The sequence below is a fragment of the Perca fluviatilis genome, chromosome 22, assembly GCF_010015445.1.
Source record: "Perca fluviatilis chromosome 22, GENO_Pfluv_1.0, whole genome shotgun sequence".
Taxonomy (NCBI): Eukaryota; Metazoa; Chordata; class Actinopteri; order Perciformes; family Percidae; genus Perca; species Perca fluviatilis.
Genome location: NC_053133.1, coordinates 11376882 through 11401077, shown reverse-complemented (window position 1 = coordinate 11401077; position 24196 = coordinate 11376882). Strand labels below are relative to the sequence as shown.

General features: G+C 41.4%; 1 protein-coding gene across 1 annotated transcript in view; it reads right to left on the bottom strand.

Annotated features, from left to right (window-relative positions):
- The window catches only part of phldb2b (pleckstrin homology-like domain, family B, member 2b), a 46501-nt gene that overhangs the window by 16873 nt on the left and 5432 nt on the right, over positions 1-24196 (bottom strand). The window contains 9 exon segments of the mRNA XM_039790536.1: positions 424-804; positions 5086-5543; positions 5546-6281; positions 6670-6854; positions 10431-10550; positions 17260-17343; positions 18129-18227; positions 20125-20248; positions 20396-20452. Coding sequence (XP_039646470.1) covers positions 424-804; positions 5086-5543; positions 5546-6281; positions 6670-6854; positions 10431-10550; positions 17260-17343; positions 18129-18227; positions 20125-20248; positions 20396-20452 — 2244 coding nt within the window.

Below are 24196 nucleotides of genomic sequence, written 5' to 3'. Positions count from 1 at the left end.
CTTGTACTATTTCATACAGGAGACGTGTATGATGCGGAGTGTACATTTAACATGCATTTGACCCAATCAAAAGAGACTTTTGTTAAAGGATAATCTTGTCGTCAATGTTCAGAGTTCAAGTTTTCTCGGTCTTATTCACCAACTTGTCTGAAAGGCTCATTGTTGAAGGTAGTTGATGAATGCTCTGCTCTACAAGTGCCTTTACATTCTCAATATATTAACAGGACTCTGTGTACATGTATGTTTTATACATCTCTGTTCATTTAAAAAGGGGTAAAGTGACTGAGTCTGAAAATAACATACTGGTACCTGTCTGTGGCTGAGTAAAGTCAGGTAGCAGTCCCTTGTTCAAATCTTGACAACAGCTAAACATGTGCTATTAGTAGCAGTGTTTTTAAATGTGTACAAATAAATCTCTTGTACCTCATTGGTCCTCTGTGTGCGTGGAGAAGGCGAGGGGGCGAAGCTTCGCAGGCTGATAGCGGGTGATTCGGCCCTGTTGTCTCGGTGACCGCTGCTGCGCCTCCGTCGTGCCTGTAGATCATCATCGTAGTAACCATTCTCTGATCCAGGGGAGAGCATGTGTCCATTCCCCGTCGTTCCATTAACAGCTGAAGAGTCAGAAAAGACCGAAGGTGTGTCGTCATCATCGTCGTCGTTCAGTTGAAGCTTCTGAAGCTCCTGGTTGATCTTATGGAGATCCACCGCAGCTGAAGTGGGACCTGTAGCTGTGCCACCGCCATCTTTCTCAGACCGGCCCAGCTCCGAACACAGAGACAAGATGGTCTCTAGCCGCTGTCGCTCCTGAAATGAGCACACACACATAGACAAACACATACGTGGATGCGTTACAGTATGTGCAAATGTATCTGTGTCATCTCATTATTAATGATCTTTATGACGTTGTCTAGGATAGTCCATTTGAAAAGGTGTAGTTATAAAGGTTTCTGCCTGAATTTAAGTTGTATAGGTTATTTTAGCAGGCTGTGATAATGTTACTTCAAAGAAGTAAACGTTTGTGGTAGATACCTTGAGAAGTTAAAATAAAAGTCACTACTATTTAAGTTTAAACTCAGTCAGTCCACTGTCTATAGAGTGTTGAGGGTGCTGCACAAATACAGTATAACCCTATGTTATTAATTAATTAATTATTTTATAAAGTCCTGGTGGTGCTGGATGTGCGCACTGAATAAATTACAATGTTACAAGGTGAGATATATCAAACAGAGCAGTCAATTCATAACGTACCTAAATTGAAGTTATGTTTCTAATAGAGTCAGATGTTAACTATTCAAAACCACTAAACAACAGATTTTGCACTTTTTTAAACTGATTGCCATTTTATTTCTTCATATGTAAATGCATATGTGTATTCAAATTGGTTAAAATAAATCCACAAGTTTTGTTATGTTCCATATTAGTGAGAAAGAGTCCCAACAGCTCAGCTGATATTATTTCTTTCCATCATAAAATAAAGTTTCCAATGCTCAAGTTACCTGGGGAAGCATTGCAGAAGTGAATTCCTCTTGTTAAAATGTCCTTGTTTAATCCCAAATATACCATCCTGTTTTGTTTATAATTTACTCTAGTTTAGTATATCATTTGTATAGTCTAGAAAGAATATTTCCTCTCCCTGGAGCAAGAGTTTCCCTTTCCACAGTTCTGCCTGCCTGAACACAGATATATAGAGATCTATGGAGGCTACACCCCCTCATAAGCTCAGCAGCAGCTTCTCTGGAGGGAGACGTATGTGTAAGTGATATTAGAGATGGAAAGAGGGAGGTAAAAAAAAAAAGAACATAGGACAGAGGTGTGTGAATGTGTGAGTGTGAGAGAGAGCGAGAGCGGGTAAGCTAATGAGAAGGTGGACAGCTGTCAACTATGGTCAGAAGTGTGTACGAGAACAGGCCATGACTCCAAACGCAGGAATGTGTCTGTGTGTAATGCCACTAAAGAAACAAGACACTTTCCAGGGAAATGTACTGTACTCTAGGAAGCAATCTGAACCATGTGAAGTTTGGACTATGAAAGTCTTGAGACTACAGACAGTCATATGCCTGATTAGAAAGCCAGAAAAAAAGACATCCTATGTAGAAAAAGCATTATAGCACTACACATTCATTAATAAGAGCATATACACAAAAGATATATATAATGCACATAAACAAACGTGCACACCCCTTTTAAGGCTCTGACACACCAACCCGATTATCGGCCGCCGGACAGTCTGGCGAGGTCGGTGACTCGAGTCTGTTTGGTGTGTGCCGTGGTCAGTCGGAGGAGACGTCGGCGTTCATTTCGGCCGATTTGACATGTTGAATCGTCGGACTCAATGACCAATCTGATTGGTGGAGTGCCAGCCCTTGACTAGCGAATCAGTGCACGAGAAAACCAGAGCTGACAACGCCAGAATATTCTTATTACTAGCCATCATATTTTCTTCCGTTCAGCGAGTAATGACAACAACGATCCTTCTTGACTACTATCAACACTCTCTGATGAAAACAATGACTGACGACAGCGTGCTCTGTGTTTACTAGGTCTGGAGAGATGTTCCGTCATTGCCGGTTTTCATTTTTTGGGCGACAATACAGATTAGCGCCGTCTGCTGTTATGATGATATATTACTTGTCTTGTGCACGCGCAGAACATACTGTGAACCAGGAGCTGAGGCAAAGCAAGACTTTGTCAGTTTGTTACCTTGTTCTATTCTAATGGACAAAAGCCTCTGTGGAGCCCTTATAGTAATCAGCTGTCAACTAGAGACAGACAGAGAGACAGAGAGAGAGACTTGTTAATATGGACTATGATGGAATATGATAATCAAAACATAAACAAACCTTACCAAATGCATCTAAGCTGTAAATCCTAAATGACATAATGGGTAGCCCAATTTTGTTGCACATTAACATCCAAATGGCTTTTTATGCACACAACCTTAACATCTCAGCAAAGAAAGGATGTAGTTTTCCTGTCCTGCCACTAGAGGGAAGACAAGGTTAAGACAATGCTATTCTGAGCTTGAGCCTTTAACTTGGAGACTGCTTGTGGCTTTCTTACAATACACAGCCCACACTAATTATTTAGAGCTATTTCTTTCAAAACATATGTAAAAAACGATCTTTCTGACACTTAAATGTCACACTCAAATCACTTTTTAATCAAGCAATTTTGAATGCATATCTAATGTGTTTAACAGGAGTTTTTTTTTTTTTTTTTTAACATCAGGGCACAGACTAAAACAAAACGGTTGTAAATCAAACCCCATCATATAGAAAACTGCTGGGTTGAAATAAATGTTCCATCTTGATATTGGGCAAAGTGCAGATTGGCTCTCTGATCAGAGCAGTAGAGGCAGGTACACTATAGTGTATCTTGCAAATATAACTATGAATAAAAACATCTGGAGGCTAACCAAAAGCCATTGTAAAGCTTGTGAAACACAGTTTGGTTTGTACAGCATCCAGAGAACTATTTCCCACAGTTTAAGAAACACAACACACAAGTTCCCTCAGCAGAATATGGCTGTGTGAAGGAGAGATACATTTAAAGAGGGAGGGATGGTGAGATTAGGAGTCCAGTTGCCATTATATGATGAGCATCTGTGTGTTTATCCACCTGCTACCCTACAACTCCACTCTCTAATCTTCTTGGTTTCTTCAAGCCACATCTGACTCATGTGTTCTTTGGCTTTTCAGTGGTCCGAACCACAGTGGGCAGCCTCCAGATGACTGACACAAACACACACACACACACTCGAATTCAAGCACAGGGTTAAGAATAGTACTGTTAGTATGGGCTACCTGCCAGAGGCATCTGTGGATTGGTGAACCTCACTATGGGCTAGATTTATCAAGCCGTTTGCGCCTGTTTCCAGGCGCTAATTGGTCGCAAAGACGGATGTAACCGATGCGGGCTATTTACAAACAGGGCGCACTTGGGTAAAATCGCAGATTGTCTGCCACATGAGCGAGAAGAGACAAGTTGCGCTTTCAATATGCGTTCGTGGGAGGGTCGTGGGGAAAGTGGGAGTTCCACCCAAAAAGGTGGGAGGATAAGGCGAAAGTGCACCTAATTATATATTCCGTGGGTATTTACAAAGACTGTCAGTAAGTGGCCTCTATTCTGCGGGGAAATTCTCCGCCTCTTTAAACCAGCCGCAATCGAGTTTCCTCGTAGACCTTTATGCCGCTGGTGAAATGGCAACAGCAATTTGAGCAAGACGAAGACATAGGCGAGGCTGAAAATATTTTTAACAGAAGAATCACACTTTGTCAGTGAACACAACATCATTTAGCGTTACAGATCAAGCAGACATGCAATATTAGAGTTACTGGAAGAAATCAAAGATGAAATTGAATCTCCCACTCAGCGTTCACATCCCATTCCAGCAGTTGTTAAACTCCTCGCTACATTACAAATATTGGCATCAGGATCATTTCAAACAGTCATAGCATCAGCAGTGGGGATATCGCAGTCTGCACTCAGCCATCATAGCACCAGTACTGCTTTGCTACAGCGCAATTTACAGTATAGTGGGCGGAGAAAGACGCTGATTGCCTGATGGGTGTCAGGGTTGATAAATACTACGCAAACTGTGGAAGCATAGCGTGCGCTATTACCAAACTCGCATAAACGGACGCAGCGCAAACTGCGCTAGTGTTAGTAAATCTAGCCCTATGTGTTTGTGTGCGTGTGTGTTAAGATCCCTGGGAGAGTACAAGGAGGAGGTTAGTGTGAGAGATGCATTCCTAAACTCATTCCATTTTTTGTGTGTCTTTGTGTGATTGCATGTGTGCATGCAAAACAACAGCAATCATCCACTGCAAATTTAAACTTGTATCCATATATTTTTTCAGTAACCTTAACAGCAACAAACTGTTCCCCTGTCAACAGTCTGTCTGTAAGCATAACTTATACATTACACCAGATGTGGTCTGTTATTACAGGTGATATCTCCATATATTTACAGTATAATTTGTTCTGAATGACAACATGTTGCTATAATTTGACTTGGCAGATAATGGCCACATTATCTGCCAATTATTATCTGCCATTATCTGTGCAAACAAAACTCAAACTCACCAGTCTCTCCACCTCCTGCTCACGGAGTCTTTCCTCTTTTTGGTGCAGGTGGTAGTCGGTCAATTCCTCCTTCCCACTCAGTGAGCTGATACTCCCCCTTCTTTCCCTGAAACCTCCAGGTGGGGCCACTCCTGCCTTTCCAAATGACTGCCTCCTCTCGCCCAGCCCCATCCCAGGTTCCAGCCCTGCCTTCCCAAATGAAGACCTCCTCTCTCCAAGTCCAAGTCCCAGGGCACCAGCAGCTACCCCTCGCCTCTCCCTCTCTCCCAAAGACAGGCCTTCTCCTGGGGAGACTACACGGCTAGCCAGCCGTTGCAACTCTGGTGGGCTGGAGCTCGTGGAGCTGATGGAGCCCACAGAGCTAGTGGAGGTCAGGCTGAGTTTTTTGGCCACACGAGGAGAAGAGGAGCCCCCCGTCCTGGATGGGATGGTCACATCAGGTGGGGCAGCGGGAGAAAAGGAAGGGGGGGGGGGGGGGAAAGGGGAAGGGGGGGGGGGGGGGGGGGGGTGACACACTTTTTTTTTTTTTTTTTTTTTGTTTGTTTTTTTTTGGTTGGGGGGGGGGGGGGGGGGTTTCTGGGGTTATAGTTGAGGTCAGGGCTGGCATTCTGGCTGTTGTTGTAATGGTCTTTGCTAAATTTGTAACTGCCAGCAACATCGGATCGCCGTGGCGCTAGCGTTGACAAGGTCAGGACTCCGTTGTTGTTTTCATGGGGAGATTGGGAGGGGCAGAGGCGTGGCAGCGAGCGACTGTGCCCTCCTCCCATCATCCCACTTAGCGAGCCTGCTGAGTATTTCCTGGTTCTATTTTTGGGCGATGGCTCTTGGTTGCCATTGCTACGGCGGCCGAGACGGGGGCTTGATGGCATGCTGGCTGCACCTCCTGTTGATGGAGTGCGAGATGAGGATGAGGGAGGAGGAAGAGAGAGGAGTAAGCTATTGCTACCATCAACAGAAACGGAGGAGCCTCCGCCATTCCATGTGGACAGTAAAGAAGTTGAGCCCAGGTTTTGTAGCCGCCGGCTATCGCCAATGCCGAACTTGTCTTTGTTGCGACTGACTGAAGAAGAAGGGTCGGATCGTCGTCCAGATTTCAAAGACAATGGCGCACGATCTGAGCCATAGAAACGTCTTGCCTGGTCCTGATAGGCTGATGAGGATGTAGCAGGACTTGTGATAGGTGTGGTGGGAGGAGACTGAGAGATAGAATGGAAAAAAATATTAAAATTGGAAATACTACTATATATATATATATATATATATATATATATATATATATATATATATTATATGTGTGTGTGTGTGTGTGTGTGTGTGTGTGTGTGTATGTATGTATGTATATGTATATATATATATATATATATATATATATATATATATATATATATATATATATATATATATATATATACACCAGTATAGTAGTATACCCTGTAGTATATCCCATTCCCAGGATAATGAGTAAACCCTGGTAAGCCATGTTTACCCTATCCAGGCTAACCTTACAGATTCTATAGTCCCTGCTGGAGCAGGACGTAAAAAGCAGAATAATAAATCCTGACGTGGAGCTAAATGATGGCTGACCTGTGTCACGCTGAAGTAGGAGGGGTTTGCATTCCCGTTGGCTCTCAGGCTGTTCTCCAGGGCAATCTTCTTGCGCTGCAGGGTGTCCATCAAGTCCTGGAGCTCGGAGGCAGATCGCATGCCCCTAGAACTGCTGCTGCCGCCCACCACCGCATGGCTATAGTCACTGCTAAACTTTAGGTAGTCTGGAGGTGGGAGAAAGATCAAATGGAAAATAAATTAAATGGATAATATGGGAAAGTGTAGACACACAAATAGGCCTGTCGCGATAGTCAATAAATCGAGTTATCGCACGATAAAAAAAAATGAGCTCGATAATTTTTCCGGCCGCGATAATTTCCATTTGCATGCTTGTTTGTTTTCCTCGTCTCTCTCTACCAAAGAGACTGGAGGACCACTCTCGGTTCCTTAGCGTAACGAGGAGTGAACCCTCTTGTCAGTCGCATATGGTCTTTGTGGGGCGGGACTGCGGACAGAGAGACAGAGACAGACAAACGCTAGTTGAGAGTTGGAGCAGGGTTTCCCGCAGCACTTTGCAGTTAAGGTGCCGTCAAAAGAAAGTAGGCCTATAAGAGCGATATCCACCGTGTTATTTGGCGTCTCGTTTCTCCCTTTCAATCCAAACCACACAGCTGACAACCTGCAGGTGGAGACTGTGGAGACGGGTTCCGGACATACACGCCGCTGGTCAGTCGCATAGCGGTTTTCAGGAAAGTGGCTGCATGTTTCCGACAATGCACAGAACATTAACGGTACAAGCCTACAGCTGTCCACGGACACGGAGTGTGGAAAGTATGTCAGAGTTGCACCTGTGTGTGTGTGTGTGTGTGTGTGTGTGTGTGTGTGTCCGCCCCGCCCCACGAAGCTCCGACCTGAAGAGGAGCAGAAGCCGGGCTTCGCCAAAATGAAGACTGAAAAACAGAACTATTTTGGTACATTTACTCGCCATGTGGCAGATAGCCATACAGATAGATTTAATTTATTAATTATATATTATTTAAATTTAATATTTAGAGTTAAATAATTGTAAAATGTAGTACAGAGTCTGTAGTCTGAGAACTTACGTGTCACAAACGGCAATTCCACAACTGTACATCAGCGTGAAAGACGACATACTAAAGGAGATCAAAGACATGTTCTGGATATTTAAAATGTCTTCCAGTTCCAGTGTTAAATATTATTTAGAAATAAAAGTGTATTGATCTTTGAAAAGGTGTACCTGTATTATTATGCCATTATCATTATATTAGATGCAAATGGTCTCTCAATGTCAATATTATCGTTTATCGCAATAATTTCTGGGACAATTTATCGTCCAGCAAAATTTGTTATCGTGACAGGCCTACACACAAATATAGGTGAACATTCACAGGTAAGAGAAACAAGGAGATACCAACTGGGAAACACAGAGGCATAAGGAGGAAAATTGTGTGAAAAAGAAAGAAAAGAGAAAGAAAAACCAGAGAAAAGTAGTATGACTGCGATACGCAATAGAGAGATTGATTACATTTCTTTATGTTCAGTTTGTGGAAAATTGAGAAAAAAGACCAGTAACAGGAAAAGAAGAAGGGAGAAGAACGATAAAGAGGGAGGGGCACAGAGTCATAAATGGTGGCAGAAGACAGAAAGAGAGAGGGGGGTTGTGTATGTACCTGAAGCTGCAGCTATTCATAGACGGGGCCCATGTCAGAACAAACCCAACCCAAACAATCTGCAACTGGCAGTGAATCACCCAGAACAGGAGTCAACTTACACACTGCATTTTAACTCTATCACAACTTCAGTTCCTTGCTTAGAGTATGATTTTGGGAAATGAAAAAGACCACAAAATATCCTGGAATACCCTCAAGAGGCCCCCCCCGCCCTTCCTAAAGCCTTTTATTTAAAGCAGCCTCAGCAGCGAGGGGGTCTCCTCCCAAACCTCAACTGAATCAGTAAGATTTAGCAGGAAGGAAGTCCAAACCAAGACAAAAACTATTTTTTACTTGGCAAAAATATTGCTGAGGTCGGCAGGAGTATTTTTGGTTAATAGCACTAGTTCTACTTTTCTGTGCAGAACTCCAAAAGAAACCTCCCTAAATATTATCCTGTCATCAAAAATGCAGGTGAAAAACACTAGGAAGAGGGGAGGAGAAAGCAAGGTCTGAGAAACCTGCCCAGTGTTAATTCATCTGTGGCTTTATGTGGAAAAGGAGCTATTATAATGTTCAAGCTTAGACCACCCAGCGTTTAACTGTCACACACACACACACACACACACACACACACACACACACACACACACACACACACACACACACACACACACACACACACACACACACACACACACACACACACACACACACACACACACACACACACACACACACACACACACACACACACACACACTTCCCTACAGCCTACAACTCTGGCTCCGCCTGAGAGAAACCCACACATGTACAATATGCCAAAAGCGTACATATATGTTGAAAAATGTAAACATAAGTGATAATATTCAACTGCTATTGCTTAGTTGAGTTAAACTGTTAGAAAAACATAATTCCTAAAAGCGCACATCATAGCTGAATATAAGCCTGGGTAAGAAAATGTCAAACCTTACATGGTCGAGAGAAATGGGGCAGAAAATGAAAGACATCATAAGATCTAGAAACACACACACACACACACACACACACACACACACACACACACACACACACACACACACACACACACACACACACATACACATACACATACACATACACACATACACATACACACACACACACACATACACACACACACACACACACACACACACACACACACACACACACACACACACACACACACACACACACACACACACACACACACACACACAGGGTGTTTGTGTCCATACATGGGCAGATTTATACAGGAGGCCTGGCGTGCATCAACACTCTTCTATCGTGACTATTCTCTTCTATGCCCAGCTCGTTTTGCTTCACTTAGGTGCACGTGTCAGTTTTGGCAATCTTGAGGACTAAGGCTAAGATTTTGGCTGCCAAATTTGCTAAAAGTGTGTGTGTGTGTGTGTGTGAGACAGAGATGTAAGTCATTTCTACAAAAACATCAGAGAAGCAGTGGAGAGAGGAGTGCATTCCTTTTGTCAAGAAGTTTAAAGAGCAAGGACCACTGATTACAGTGTGCACACACACAGACACACACACACCTTGCTCAAAGCCCGATCAATCACTAAGGAGACAGCAGAGTCCAGCTGTATTAGCAGATGACAATAACATTCCAGTATGCTTTGAATTTAAGTTTAAGCATGTGTGTGACAGTGAGAGTGTATGTTTAGGAAAGACATATGAGAGGGCTGAAATAAATACCTGCCCCCACCCTACCCTTCAGTCTTTCAAACACGCATACTCAAAACTAACATCCCAATCTCACACACCTGTCTGTGTCGGGACTACCTGTGACTTTACCCTTAGACCCCGCTCAGGGCACGGGAGCAAAGATGTCCGTGGGGATAGATGTTACATGAAGAGAACAGGCTGATGAAGAACTACTGGGGGAGATTGAGAACAGGTGAAAAGCAGAAAAAAAAATAGATGGAAGAGATGACGAAAAAAGGAGGGAGGTGGAAGATGAATTGCTGATGTGGGGGAACAAAGACAGAGAGGAGGATCAAAGAAAAAAGAACAGGGATCAAGGGCAGGTCGTGGGTCAGGGAAGGGGTTTAGCCTCCCTTTGTGTGTGTGTGTGTGTGTGTGTGTGTTGTATACCTGTGTTGTAGGCTAAAGCTGACACAGGGCTCTTTTGTGGAAGCATGCTCTTCATTCTGCTTGCCTCCTCAGGATGGTTGAACCGGAAGAAATAGGACTTACCCAGACACAAGGAATAACCTGAAGAGAAAAAACCCAGACACACAGGGTAAAATTAGAGCTACAACTCATATTTATTGAAACAGAAGTTGGGTACTCTAGTGCAGACTTACTCATGGATAAAAAAGTAATTAAAAACATATCATTCTTAGAATGTTTTAGTGTGGCACAAGCATCAGAAATGCAGAATCTTGCAGAGCACAAAAAAAAAACTAGACCATGGTGACATATACATTATGTAAACATCATCATACACTACTGGATGCATGAAGAGGCAGTTGTAAGTACAGTTTTAAATTGGTATGAGCCTGGAGTATTTATTCACAGCCAGAAACACACTTGCACCCACTTGTGCACAGCCAGCCATTCCAGACCACAGTGTTTGCTCTGGCCATCAATTAGCCTGAGAGGGCCAGGTATTAAACAAGATGTCAGGGTCACAACCTCTGTAATACACACAGACAGCCACAGCTGTCCAAATACCTCAGAAGGGAAGGGAGAGAGACAGCAGTGCTGACACACATACATAGGAGACCTGACACAGGAAAAGTGAAAAAAGAAAGACAGCAAAAAGAAAACAAATGAAAAGACTACACGGATGCAAAAAAAGGGCAGCAGAGAAAATCACAAGAGTGGGTAATAAACAAGAGTTCCCCTCTCATTTGTCTGTCTTCTCTCACACACAATCTCTTTGCTCTCTCCATTCATTCAACCCCCCTCCCCCCCATTCAGATAAGCATTACAGTAAATCCCCACAATGTTAGCATGTGTGTGTAAAGGGCTAAAAAAGCACCTCCTTAATAGCTCCATTACAGTTAAATCAGATTCCTTGGACCTGAAGTCAGTGAGGCAAGAGGGGGGATAGCGAGAGGGCGAACGGAAAAAGACTGAATGGAAAAATGTCAAAGCTGTTTTTCTTTCTTTTCCCTTCGCTCATTCTCATCTCTCTTTGCCCTGTTCTTTCTCATTCTCAACGTAATGTCCAGTTTCACCAGCATCTCCACTAAAGGTGTTCCAAATTTGAGATTATAGTTTAGCTTAAAGAGGTCATGTCTGTCTAGAGACACTGCCTTTAGAGTGCCTGGAGAGCAGATTCTTTGCCTTCAAAGCTGTAATTTCTCAGCACAGGGGGGGACCTGAGTGCACTGTGGTGAGATGGAGCTAACACTACACACATAAAAACAGTGTAAGAAATGTTTAGTCTACACAGCTGGACTGTGAACTTCTCAAATACATACTCTCTCTTTATCTCACACACACACACACACACACACACACACACACACACACACACACACACACACACACACACACACACACACACACACACACACACACACACACACACACACACACACACACACACACACACACACACACACACAGTGTGTGAGAATGATCTAATAATGTGTTTCTCATTGCTAGACATGTAATGTGTGTGTGTAGGTCTTCAAAATGTTGTGCATGCTCTGTGCATCTGTGTGTGGGAACATGTCTTGTAACAGTGTCTGCCTAATGACTCACATTAACTCTTGGTATTTAGCAGAACAGCAAACACACAGGCATGTACACACGCACAAACTTTGCCAGCAGTCAGCCCTTGTAAAAATCTAATTTCCGATACCCTCAATAGCCTCGCCATGTGCTACCTTTAAAGTGGAGGGTAAAGTGTGTCACCCTGATTTGTTCACAGCCCCTACCCCTCCTGTCTATCTAATTCGCACCTCCTTCAGCATGAACAAATACTTGCAGTATGAGAAAAAGAAAGGAGGATGGAGAAATACAAAGGATTTTAAAATATAAAACCTGATGATTCCACTTGTATATCTCCTCTTACTCTTACAGATACACACCTGGATTATTAAAATACCTAACATTTTCCTAAGCCTTATTCCTACAATCTATCGGTGATAAAAGTACAGAACACAGAGAGTCTGCCAAATCCAATCAAAAATCTTAGCTGCTTGCTCGCAAACTAAATTTAAGTCTGCTGTCCTAAATAACTCATGCCCACCCACCTCTAACTACACACGCAAAGACATACCATCCACAATAAACATGTTTAATCTCATTCACGTTTACTTATTTACCAGCAAATTCCCACGTCAAAGCATGCACCCAACACACACATATGGACAGTCCTAATTTCCAACAAAACTGGAAATTAGTCTGTATACATTTATAGGATAATTTAAAGTTTGCGATCTACAAAGTCAGACCTCAAAGTCTTTGAGGACACAGATGTAGGAGCTGTATCATGTCTGGAGCTAATTTTTTGTTTCCACGTAGATCTGAGTGAACCAAACTACACTCTCACCACAATGTTATGGAAGGGGAAACTCAAAACTGTTTCTCTATTTGGTTAACATAAGTGGAGGAATTGCCAAATTGAGACCATTAAGTCAGAATGAAAAATAAACCAATGACAAAGATCCCATGTCGAACACGTGCTAATTGGTTAGGTTTGAAATGCAAAGTAATCACGCACAATTGTCTGTAACCTCTGAATACAGTAAAAAAAAAAATAATAATAATCCCCCATTTGATTTTTATCAAAATTCATATTATTTGAAAAACCGGTTGCCTTCAAAATGTTGTAATGATCCCTTACATCGACATGGTGCTGGACTAAAGCTGAATTTACTCATTCATGAAACGATGCATAAACACAAGGTCCCATTGGGAGTGTAAATTGGCCTCAAAACCACAAATGAATGCTCTCTGGGGGACAAGGGTCCAGCGGTAACATCATAAAAAAAACAGACCGGTCTTTCTCAGGGGAGTCGGTGTAGATTAGTTCAGTGTCACACACACAAACACAAACACACACACACACACACACACACACGTATACACTACTATAAACAACATCGAATCTATCAGAAAGAAAAGAAAGGTAAACACAAACACCATGCAAACGGATAACAAATGCTTTATTTCTTTTTCATCTAGTTTAGAATGTAAGTAAAAACTAATTGAAAAAGAAATTGCTTGAGGCAGGCAGAAGAAAGACTTGTGAACACAATAACATCCAGGACAATGAAGCAGGTTTTGTTTTCAGGTGTCAGGTATCCTGACCACTGAGCCTGTCCTCACAGCCATAGGCTAGTTGTCTTCACGTGCACTCACACCAGTCTGTGAACTTGCCAGCTTATTCGTGCACACCAATGTAATTTCCATCAAAAAGGTGGAGACAATATGCTACACCCAACAGGTTACAACGGAATGACTCCAAAAGTTGGCTGCAAATAAGAAATCAATCAAGACTTTCACCACTTGGTGGCTTTGATTGCATTGAGTAGCAGCACTGATTTGTTGTAATGGAACGCCTCCAAAAGTTGGCTGCAGATCAGAAATTTGACTTCTACCACTAAGTAGCTTGGATCGCATTGAGAAGCAGCACTGATTCACACCTCCACTCCTTAAATAATAAGCCATGTGAAGCTGTACTTTACATTTATGCCATTTAACAAAAACAAAAAAAAGATAAAAGGCTAGGTTAAAAAGGAGCATCACGTTATGAATAAAAACAAATAGAAATCAGTTCAGTTTAGTGCATTAGCATGTCCACTGATCCATGGGGACAGATGGGATTTAATTAGTATTTGTGATGGCTTCCATTGCAGCTAATAGGAATGAATTTTGATTTTTAAAAGGAAAATCAACAATATCAGCCAATGAACAAATGCTCTTAATACTGGCTGGTAAGGGTAGCCAACTCTGCTCATCATTTAAGTGTCATAACACAAAGCTTCATAATCTAATGTACCGATTGAGGGGAATAACATTACCCAAACTGTTTAAAGAGCATGTGAATCTGGTTTCAAAACAGTGTGTTCATAAAACACATAAGTAAGTAATACTGTTGTGAATGTGAATCAGCCATCCTCAGCATCAGTGAGAGAGAGAGAGAGAGAGAGATTGAGGGAGAAAGAGAGAGAGAGAGAGCTTATCAAACACACTCACCTCATAGATAGATAGATAGATATTATCTCCAAAGAAAGTACCGTTACACTACTAACTTACTGCTGTAACGTTAACGTGTTTAGCGTCGTAAGTACAATACACTAATGATTTCATTCAGAAAATAATAGGGTAAGCTATAGGCACAAGTATGAAGTAGCTCAAAAAGTTAAAGTGCGCCAAAACAGTGACTGGGTAAATGTAACGTGACTTTGTTACTTTTGTTAGAAGAGTTAACGTAACGTTAGCATAATAAAAGTCCTTTACAAACCTTTTGAGTCCCATTCAGTGAGCACGTATCACGACAAGAACAACTACTTTTACCCTTTTAACGTCTAACAAATTATCATGACAAAACCTCAAAGTAACTTCTTCTAGAAATGTAAAACAAAACTTATAAAATGTAAAGGAAAACACTCCTGCCCGGTCCCTGTGTTGTTGTTGTTTGTCTCCCTCCTCAGATAAGAGCCGCCTCCTCACCGGTCTTGACTCCGTGTGGAAGAAAGTTTACTGGTTTACCATCCACGAGTCTGAGGCCAGGACTGTACCACCTTTTTGGAAAAAGGGGTAGCAGGCTCAAGATTTACGAGAGCAAACGATTTAAAATACTGAGGAATCCAATATCACTATTAAAAGTGTAGGACGACAAAAGGACAATTAAAAGAAAAGAAAACACGAGTGTAAGTAATTAAAACTATATGTAAACTAACAGCGTAATACGTTATCACCCCTATCTGTATTTGGTAGGTTCAAAGGCTATCAGACAGTGAGGTATTTGGTGGACGCCCCCTCAGTTTTTCTTTGTCTACCTACCTATTTTCTTTCTCTTTTCTTTGAAATACCCCAAATAGCTGGGCTATATAGATTGATTTAAAAACCTTGATAAACTGGTGACTGGCTTCTATTATAATTACAAACTAATTGATTTAAGAAGTAATACATTTAACTTCTGAGACAAAGCAACAGTAGAAAAAGCGCAGATAATAGATTTAGGGGATAGGTTAACTCACTTATCTGCAAGCATTTTCAACACAACTTGAACCCATTGACAACTACTCTGTCTTTTATTGGGCAGATTGTGTCTGTGAGACAGAGAGAGAGAGAGAGAGAGAGAGAGAGAGAGACAGTGGTCATTAGAGCAGCTTCGTTTTGTTCAGCAGCTAGATTTGCATTTGCTTTAGACCAGTGTGAATGCTGGGAGCTTGAGTTTTATGCCCAAACTCCATTTAAATGTAAACTGAAATGCAGGAATAGATATTATCACATTAATAGTTTTGTGCATTAGAAAGAAGAAAGACTGCATTTATACTGCTTGTCACTGTTGTTATTGCCACATTGCCAATGATTTCCATTGTCCTCATTGGAAAGTTGTTATTATGCTGTATGAACCTATTGCTTTTCAACAAGTGACTTCCAGCTGTTCCAGTGAGTTACACGAGTGAAGCTGATGTGATTCCAGGTCAAGCTCCGAAGTCCCAAATACAGAACAGATCACTTCCTAAACATAGCTAATCATCTCCAGACTGCTCTAGTGTGCCTGTGTGTGTGTCTCTGTGTGTGGTTAGACTAACTCAACCCAGAGCATCTGAGGCCAGTGGATATTCCTGAACGATGTTCTCTCTCTCTCAATAATTTTCCCAACCATGCCCTTTTGACTTTTTTTTAACCCCTTATATATCTTTCAGTCCTCTTCTCCACCCCTGCAACTTTACAATGCCCTGGCCTAGTGTGTGTAGACACACCAAGATGATGTCAATATTTGAATCAGCCAGGCACAGCGGGAAGATAAATAGGCCTGTCAATATTTAACTTAAAATGGCCAGGCCACACAGGACATAATGGAAAGGAGAAAAGGTACACATAAAGGATGGATTCATGGAGAGGGACAAGAAAGGGCAAAAACAGTGAAAAATCGAGAGCTCTGCAACTGAGTAAATCCAGAAAAAAGGGGAATTTAGGAGAAGAGCGAGGGCAGATAAGAGATAAACAGATCAAGATACTTTCAGACAAAAAACAGACATGTGGGCAGGGGTGGACAGAAAGCTAAGAAGAGAAATGCATTAGAATTTGGGAGGATTCTCTGTCTGTGCGTGTGTGTTTTGCAAGTTTTATGCAGTCTCCTATAACACAATTCAATGTGCAGTATATGCTCTGCAGTTGCTGGAAGCTGTGACTCACTGTAGCAGCTAGCTGTTCCAAACCACAATGAATTAAACCAAACCAGAGGTACACACACATGCACTACATCATTCAAAAAACGAACACAAATATCGTGGGAATGCTCACACACACATACACACACACACATACATAGGTCTATACATTTATGTGAAAAAAACACACACACAAACTATACACCATGTTGTTTCCATGCATAACATCAGCACAATGTTAACTGTGCCCATATGACTCATACACAATCCGAAAGGAATGCAAGTTAACCAAACCACAAACTAATCACTCTCTCTCTTTCACACACACACACACACACACACACACACACACACACACACACACACACACACACACACACACACACACACACACACACACACACACACACACACACACACACACACACACACACACACACACACTCAACAATACCTATTTTATTGACCAGTAGGTGGCAATATATCAAAGCGTGTACACACTGTGCTGGTTTTGTGCAAGCAAGTCAAACCAATGGACAGTAGTAGGGTATTCTCTGAAAGTAAACTGAGCTATACCATGTGTGTATGAGTGTGTGAGTGTGTGTGTATCTTACCCTGTGTGAGTGGTGTGGGCACAGTGACCTGCACTCCATCCAGACTGCACAGGTGACCACAGGGGTCCAGGGTCACCACCCCTCCTGTGTTATAGGTAATGATGAGAACATAGGGGTTCAGTAATACATACATTCAGTCCAAAGTAAAGCAACTGCAAATTGCTACATCATCATTTACTCAAAAGCACTTTCCCTGTTGAAAGATGACTCCTAACTACACTACCAATTTTAATTATAGCATACACACAAAGGCATGCTATTTATATCATCACTACAAGGCTTTTGTCCACCGTTAGTGTAGTAATTATACAGGATGTATCACAAAGGAACAAAAAAACATCAAGAGTGTAATCCATCACTCTGCCTCTCCCTGTCTCTTCAAAGATAATTGTCTTTCATTCACACAGTACATTGACAATGTACTGAAAGATATTCAGCTTAAGAGTTCACTCAAAAAATTATTCTTTTTTTAAACAAATTAAAGATTGTGCCAGTGTTACTAGGTCATTTTAATGGATTCTTTTGGAACTTTTGGTTTATTACTCACTGAGATGGTATTACTGTAAGCAGATTATCTCTTTACAAGTTTGACAAAATGTTTTTTAAATTTTGTAATCTCACTTTATTGGCAGATTTGTTTTCAGTAGGTGCACTATTAACAAAAGTAACATTTTAAGATTATAAACTAAACTAAGCTAATTAAAAGCCTGGTTGGTTAAAGGAGGCGCCATTGGCCCTTGCACACTCAGCAATGTAAAGATGCAAATTCTAGTACATACTTCCAGTCATGAAAATATAAGAGAACTGTGTTAATTCAGAGGCCTGCCAATATTATGAATTCATTTCATAGAAAGTGAACTGACATCAACCTTCATTAATGATGACACAGTGCTCTGCCTCGATGCCAGGACCCTGGATAGTGATATCTTGGGGAATTGGAGCATCTTCTCGGCCTATGCGGGTCACCCCTGGAACATCAAGCAATATGCATAAACATCAGGAAAAAAAAAATAATAATTTAATTATAATTAGGCTTGATAGTGTCATTGTGTGGATCTGCATGTCTCTGTGGAAACCATGGACAACATCTTTACAAGTAAAACTAATGCAAAAATGCATGTCTTTTTGAACCATATGGGCGGTCTGTGATACTGTATTATTAATTTCATTCTTCTTCACTGGACACATTTTGGAGAAAAATAGACCCACAGATCTCCTAAAGTAGCTTGTTCACATTGTTGGCATTCCTCACTGAAATGGAAGGGCGTACACCAAGCTGGAAAATGTGTGGCAATGTGGTAGAGGTTATGCAAGAAGCATAATGTAAAATGTTCCAATGCTGACTTTAGCATCACAATCAGCCTTTGGACTTATTTCTAAAAGGTTTACCTATCATTTTAATGCCATCCACTGTGTAATACTGTAAAACATTTTGTTCCAAAGTGGCACACTTAACGTTAAAGGAGAAACCAACCATTGTATCTGCATTACCGTGGACCTATTTTATACAGTATACAGTATGTGGATGAATGGCTTAATACAGTTAATAATTTGTCATACTGACCGCAGCTTCATTTGAAAAGTGAATAAATCCATCCACTTTTTTCACTGCACTGTTCTCAAAGCTGAGAGGAGGCAAAACAAAAAAGTGTCTGTCTCTCTGCATTAGGAATATAATGAGAGCTTTGTGATCCGCACAAGACATGTTAACTCTACAAGTGTATGTGAGAGGCACCAGTGTTATCTAAGGACAAATACTCACTACATTTTAATGCGTATAATCTGATGTCACTCAGCTGTATTAGTATTCCATCTACTGTCTGCAGGCTATGGAATTCTAATCAGTTGTACACGCGTCTCTCACTTTATCATGTAGATCTCCCTATCTTTGCCCCCATCTCTTTGCTATCATGTGTTAGGCCAACTAACTGGAATAGTAATTAAGCTATGGCCCATGTGGCTTGCTGATCTGATGAATGTGTGTGTGTGTGTGTGTGTGTGTGTGTGTGTGTGTGTGTGTGTGTGTGTGTGTATGAAAGAGAGTGATTGAGGGAGAAGGAGTGCAAGACACCTGTGGACGGCTGTTGATATATAAACTATAAATTACTATAAACAGACCACCATTTTGTCACCATAACTATCCTGTGTATGTGCATTGTGTGTGCCAATATTAGCAATATGCAATTTGTTAAATGAAAAACAGCTTGAACTTATTTGACTACAACAGTGTGGATTTCAGTCTTTCAGTTTAATTGAATGGGTGCTTTCTCTCTGTTGTAGTAGACAGTTTCAAGAGACCATGTCGTGTGAGTCATCTCTGTTTTATAGCTGTTTGGGTTCAGTCTGTTAGTGCAGTGTTTTCTTCCATTTTTGTATGGTTAAATGTGGGTTAAGTTTGTGCACTAGGTAATTTTCATCCCCAATGACAATGACAATAAATAACCAGGGATGTGGATGTAGTAATTTGTTTAAATATGTGTTTTCTTCAGTCCAAGGGAGCCATGTGGGAGGAAGTAGTGTTGGCTCCTTGTCTTGACTTTATTGCAAGCCAGCATAGAGTATCACTTTCCCCTACTGTAGCTCCCCCACACACACTTCTCCGGTATCCATGGACATTAAGCGATTAGTGGGCAAAAAGAGGGGAGAAGTGAAGCGGGAAAAGGCAGGGAAACAAAGGGAGAAGGGGAAGGGAGGGGACAGGAAAGGTGTGGACAGCTTGACATGACTTGTGACAAATTAAGTTCATTTAAAAACTCCATGATCCTGGGCATTGGGAAGAGAGGAGAAGATGTATGACCTGGTAATCCTAACTGTAATGTGTGCTTCTATGCTTGGTGTGTGTGTGTGTGTGTGTGTGTGTCTTACCTTCTTTTAGTGGCAGCAAGGTGATTGCTACACTGAGCCTCCCGCTGCCCAGGCTCACCAGATGAGGTGTGGCTGTCTGGACCTTCAGCCCCTTCCCTGTGTCAATCAGGTCCAGAGGTGGAGACTACAAGCATCGGTCAGAGTGGAAAGGTCATTTTGACAGTAAATATATGCATCATATTAGTATATAAGGGTTTTGAAATACTGTAATATTTCATAATTTGTTGATAAATGTGTGTGTGTGTGTGTGTGTGTGTGTGTATTCTCTAACCTTGGGTTCAACTGCTGACATCTGATCTGACTCAGGTTGGAACATCATCTCAGAGTCCTGCAGTATGGATGAGAGAGAAGTGAAAATCAGCTCAGACTATACATACAATTATCATTTATCCATGATAGTATTTTGTGTTCTGTTTTGAATCATGTTTTTAGATCCATATATATATATATTTCAGTATCTTGTATTTCTTTATATGTACTCAGGTCTCCCTTGAAAATTACATGTTAATCTCAACGGACGTACCTGAATACATACACACACATCCAGGTACACAAATATCCTGTACATGTAAGCAAACACGATATAGACATACACGAGTAGGGTCAAAAAAGTACACAAACGTTGCACACATCTGCACCAATGATTATGCCCATACATAGCTAAAGTTGGCTGCTGCCACATGGGAGGAACTCTCTGTGTGAAAGTGTTCCAAGGGGAAAATACCACTAGAGAGGAAACACACACACACACACACACACACACACACACACACACACACACACACACACACACACACACACACACACACACACACACACACACACACACACACACACACACACACACACACACACACACACACACACACACACACACACACACACACACACACACACACAATCTGGTTTGCAGTGGTAAGAACTGGTAGAAATGTTCCATGAAAGCAGAGTTCCCAGTTTCCAGTTGCATGACCTGTATGCCCAAGGCTTTGGTCTAGAGCAAGATACTATCTTGACATCTTTCAGATGGACTTAAATTGGTAAAAACATCCATTGTTCCCAAAGGGATGATTCCTAATATTTTGGTACCCCCTGACCTCTCCTGTGGTGCCAAAATTTCAATTTGTTCACACAAAATGTGAAAATATAATGGAAAAATGTTGATGAAATGAGTTAATTCATGCTCCCCAGAATATGGGCCCTTTCCATTTTGGAGACTCCGTAGGCTTTCCTCTTGTGCCACCAGTCAAATGCCCATATATGTCATAATCTAAAAGGCAGATTGTGCTTATCACATTCATGCTCTCAAGGAAATAAGCATGTTAAATTAAGCATTTTTATCAAGTGTTCACCTTAGGACAAACCTCAGAGCAGCAATAGCATCAGTATACTGTTTGTTTCGTTCAACACATTGTGGGGTGTAATACACATTTCAGACTCTAGTGGCCACTAGCGGGGCTTTAGTGTATGATTATTCTTATATTGTATTAGTTGACAGTGGAGTAGAAAAAAAACAGTTTTAAGGGTGGGAATAAGTTGGAAGCCATGAGAAAATTCTGAAATAGCAGGGCAGGATTAGACTGGCATATAAGGAATAGAATGATAAACTATAAAGAGGAATGAAAACAGTGCGAGATAAAAGGAAACTAAATCCAAAAATGACTCACAAATGTGTGTGTTTGAGTAAACACACTCAGATCCAGTGCCAACGACAACCCCTGAAGCACCCTACAATTCAATAAAGGAAAAACAGTCGCAATTCTATTTGTGTGTGATTACACACCCATTCAATGGCACACACACACCCAGATGGATGAGTGAAATGCTTCTCACCAAAGCAGAGATGATTACAGCATATGGGAAACCACCCCAACCACATCTCCTTTCCTCTCTTCCTCTTCTCTCTCCATGTTATTCTGTAATAATCCTGATTTAACATACATTATCCACCTCAATTTTCCCAATTAGTATCCAGGTTGTTGTCAATGCTTGCTCTCTTCTATTTCTTCAACTGTTTGTCCAACTCTCCAACCTTCTTCCCTCTCTTCTTCCTGTCTTTTTCTTTATTTCTCCTTATGTGCCATTGTACTGCCTTTTTTAATCTCACTCTCCTCTTTTTTCCTTCTTTCCTCCAATCACCAGCAGAGGAAGTACAAATAAAAGTCAGCTTCTTACCACTTCCTCTAATTCAGCCCCAACTTCCTTTCTGAGGTCACTTCCTTTGCTGCTTTGACACCCTCATTGCCTTTAAACCTACAGTCTATGCTTTAAACTCTCTCTCTCTCTCTCTCTCTCTCACACACACACACACACACACACACACACACACACACACACACACACGCACGCACACTATTCTTCGCATATCAGCCACCCTTGTAACCCCTATGCACACACAACAATCCACATATAAAGTCACGCATCAGCTCTTTTTGTTATCGCATGAAGATGTGAGGCCGCACATTCCACTGATTTTTTTCAGTTTTATCACTAGTGTAGACAAAACAAACACACAGTGTATGATGGCAACATCATCTGGATAAATACATAGGTGCTACAGAGATGAAAGATGAAAAATGGAGATCAAAAGCTGATTCAAAGTTCAATGGGGACTGTTTTGAAAATAATGACAAGCCAAGTTTTTGCTCCCACTTCCTGTATGTACTTTTCCACCTCTTTTACTCTTCCATTCTGCCAGAATATTCTTTGCCAGGTGAGCTTAACTGGGCAGGTCAGGACAAGTCTTTGGCCACGCTGTGCTCTAGTTTAAGCAGCGCGGCGAGGTGTGTCAACCCCCATTCTAGATTTTCAGATTTCAGCTCTGGCATTCTGAGGGGTCTCCAGTCTCCACAATCTCTAATCACCAGACCTGATGCTATCAGGGCCTCAGGATTTAGAGAGCTCAAGTATTGAGATAACTGCATGGTCTAGGTATTAGCAGGTTTATAGATAAACTTATAAACACACAAATATACTTGTAAAGACCTTTGCTGATTTTTCCCTATAGCCTTTAAAGCTGCTCTAATAAATATCTTATAATTGAGATGTGAAATGTGAAAGGGATAAACGTGTCGTGACGATTCCTCTTTCATAGTTCTTTTTATTGAATTTTACAATGCACACAGATTCAAAACACACACAGAAACAAAACAGCAGAAAACAACAGTCCCACCTTACTCGATGAATTGAGATTACTCTAGTTAATAGAGGAACGTGCAACATAGTATGCAAAAATATCACAATGTACACAATGCAAAGACAGACCACAAGACACTTACTTAAACTTAGACAAGTATTGCAAAGTGAAGTTGAGATACGAAAAGTCAGAAACAGGACTCCCAATGAATGCTAATCTTGCTCTGTTGCTGGATTTAGGCAATGGGTTTTATAAGGTAACTAGAAGGGCCTTCTGAGAGTGCAGACCTTGGCCAAATCATGCCATATTTTTAACATTATTAATCAGTGTGAATAGTCCCAGTTGGGAACTTATTTATAAATGCAGCACAAATGCCCTATTTCGCAATGATAACAAAAGTGAAAAATGATTGTGTATCCGTTCTGTGATTCGGATCCAATCCAAAATTGAATGGGTTCTTCCTTGGCCTGTTAACTGTTAACATTAACTTGACAAGGTGTCACAATGCCGTTACAGCTACAATGGAGATTGATGGCAGAATATTTTATAATCTATGTGAATAATTAGTATCAGGTTTAGGTAACAAGTAACATGAGGCAGAGTGATGGAAAGATAGTCCAGTAGACCAAACTTCGACATTTCATCACAAACTAACTCCTGATATGGAATGGAAGGTATTTTTTTTCCATTTATGGGAAAATATCCTAAATGCACAGACCTGACCTTCTTTTAAAGTGATGGTTCGGAGTAATTTCACCCTAGGGTCCTTTGCACCATGACCTCGAGCCAAACACCCCCCCAGAAGCTTTTTTCACCTGGGTCGAACATTGGGAGAGTTAGCGTAGAGTAGCGTTATCAGCTGAATAGCTTAGCGCAGGGGCTAATGGATCCAGTGATGTATCTCGTAAATGACCCCACTAATAATGCCCGAAATGA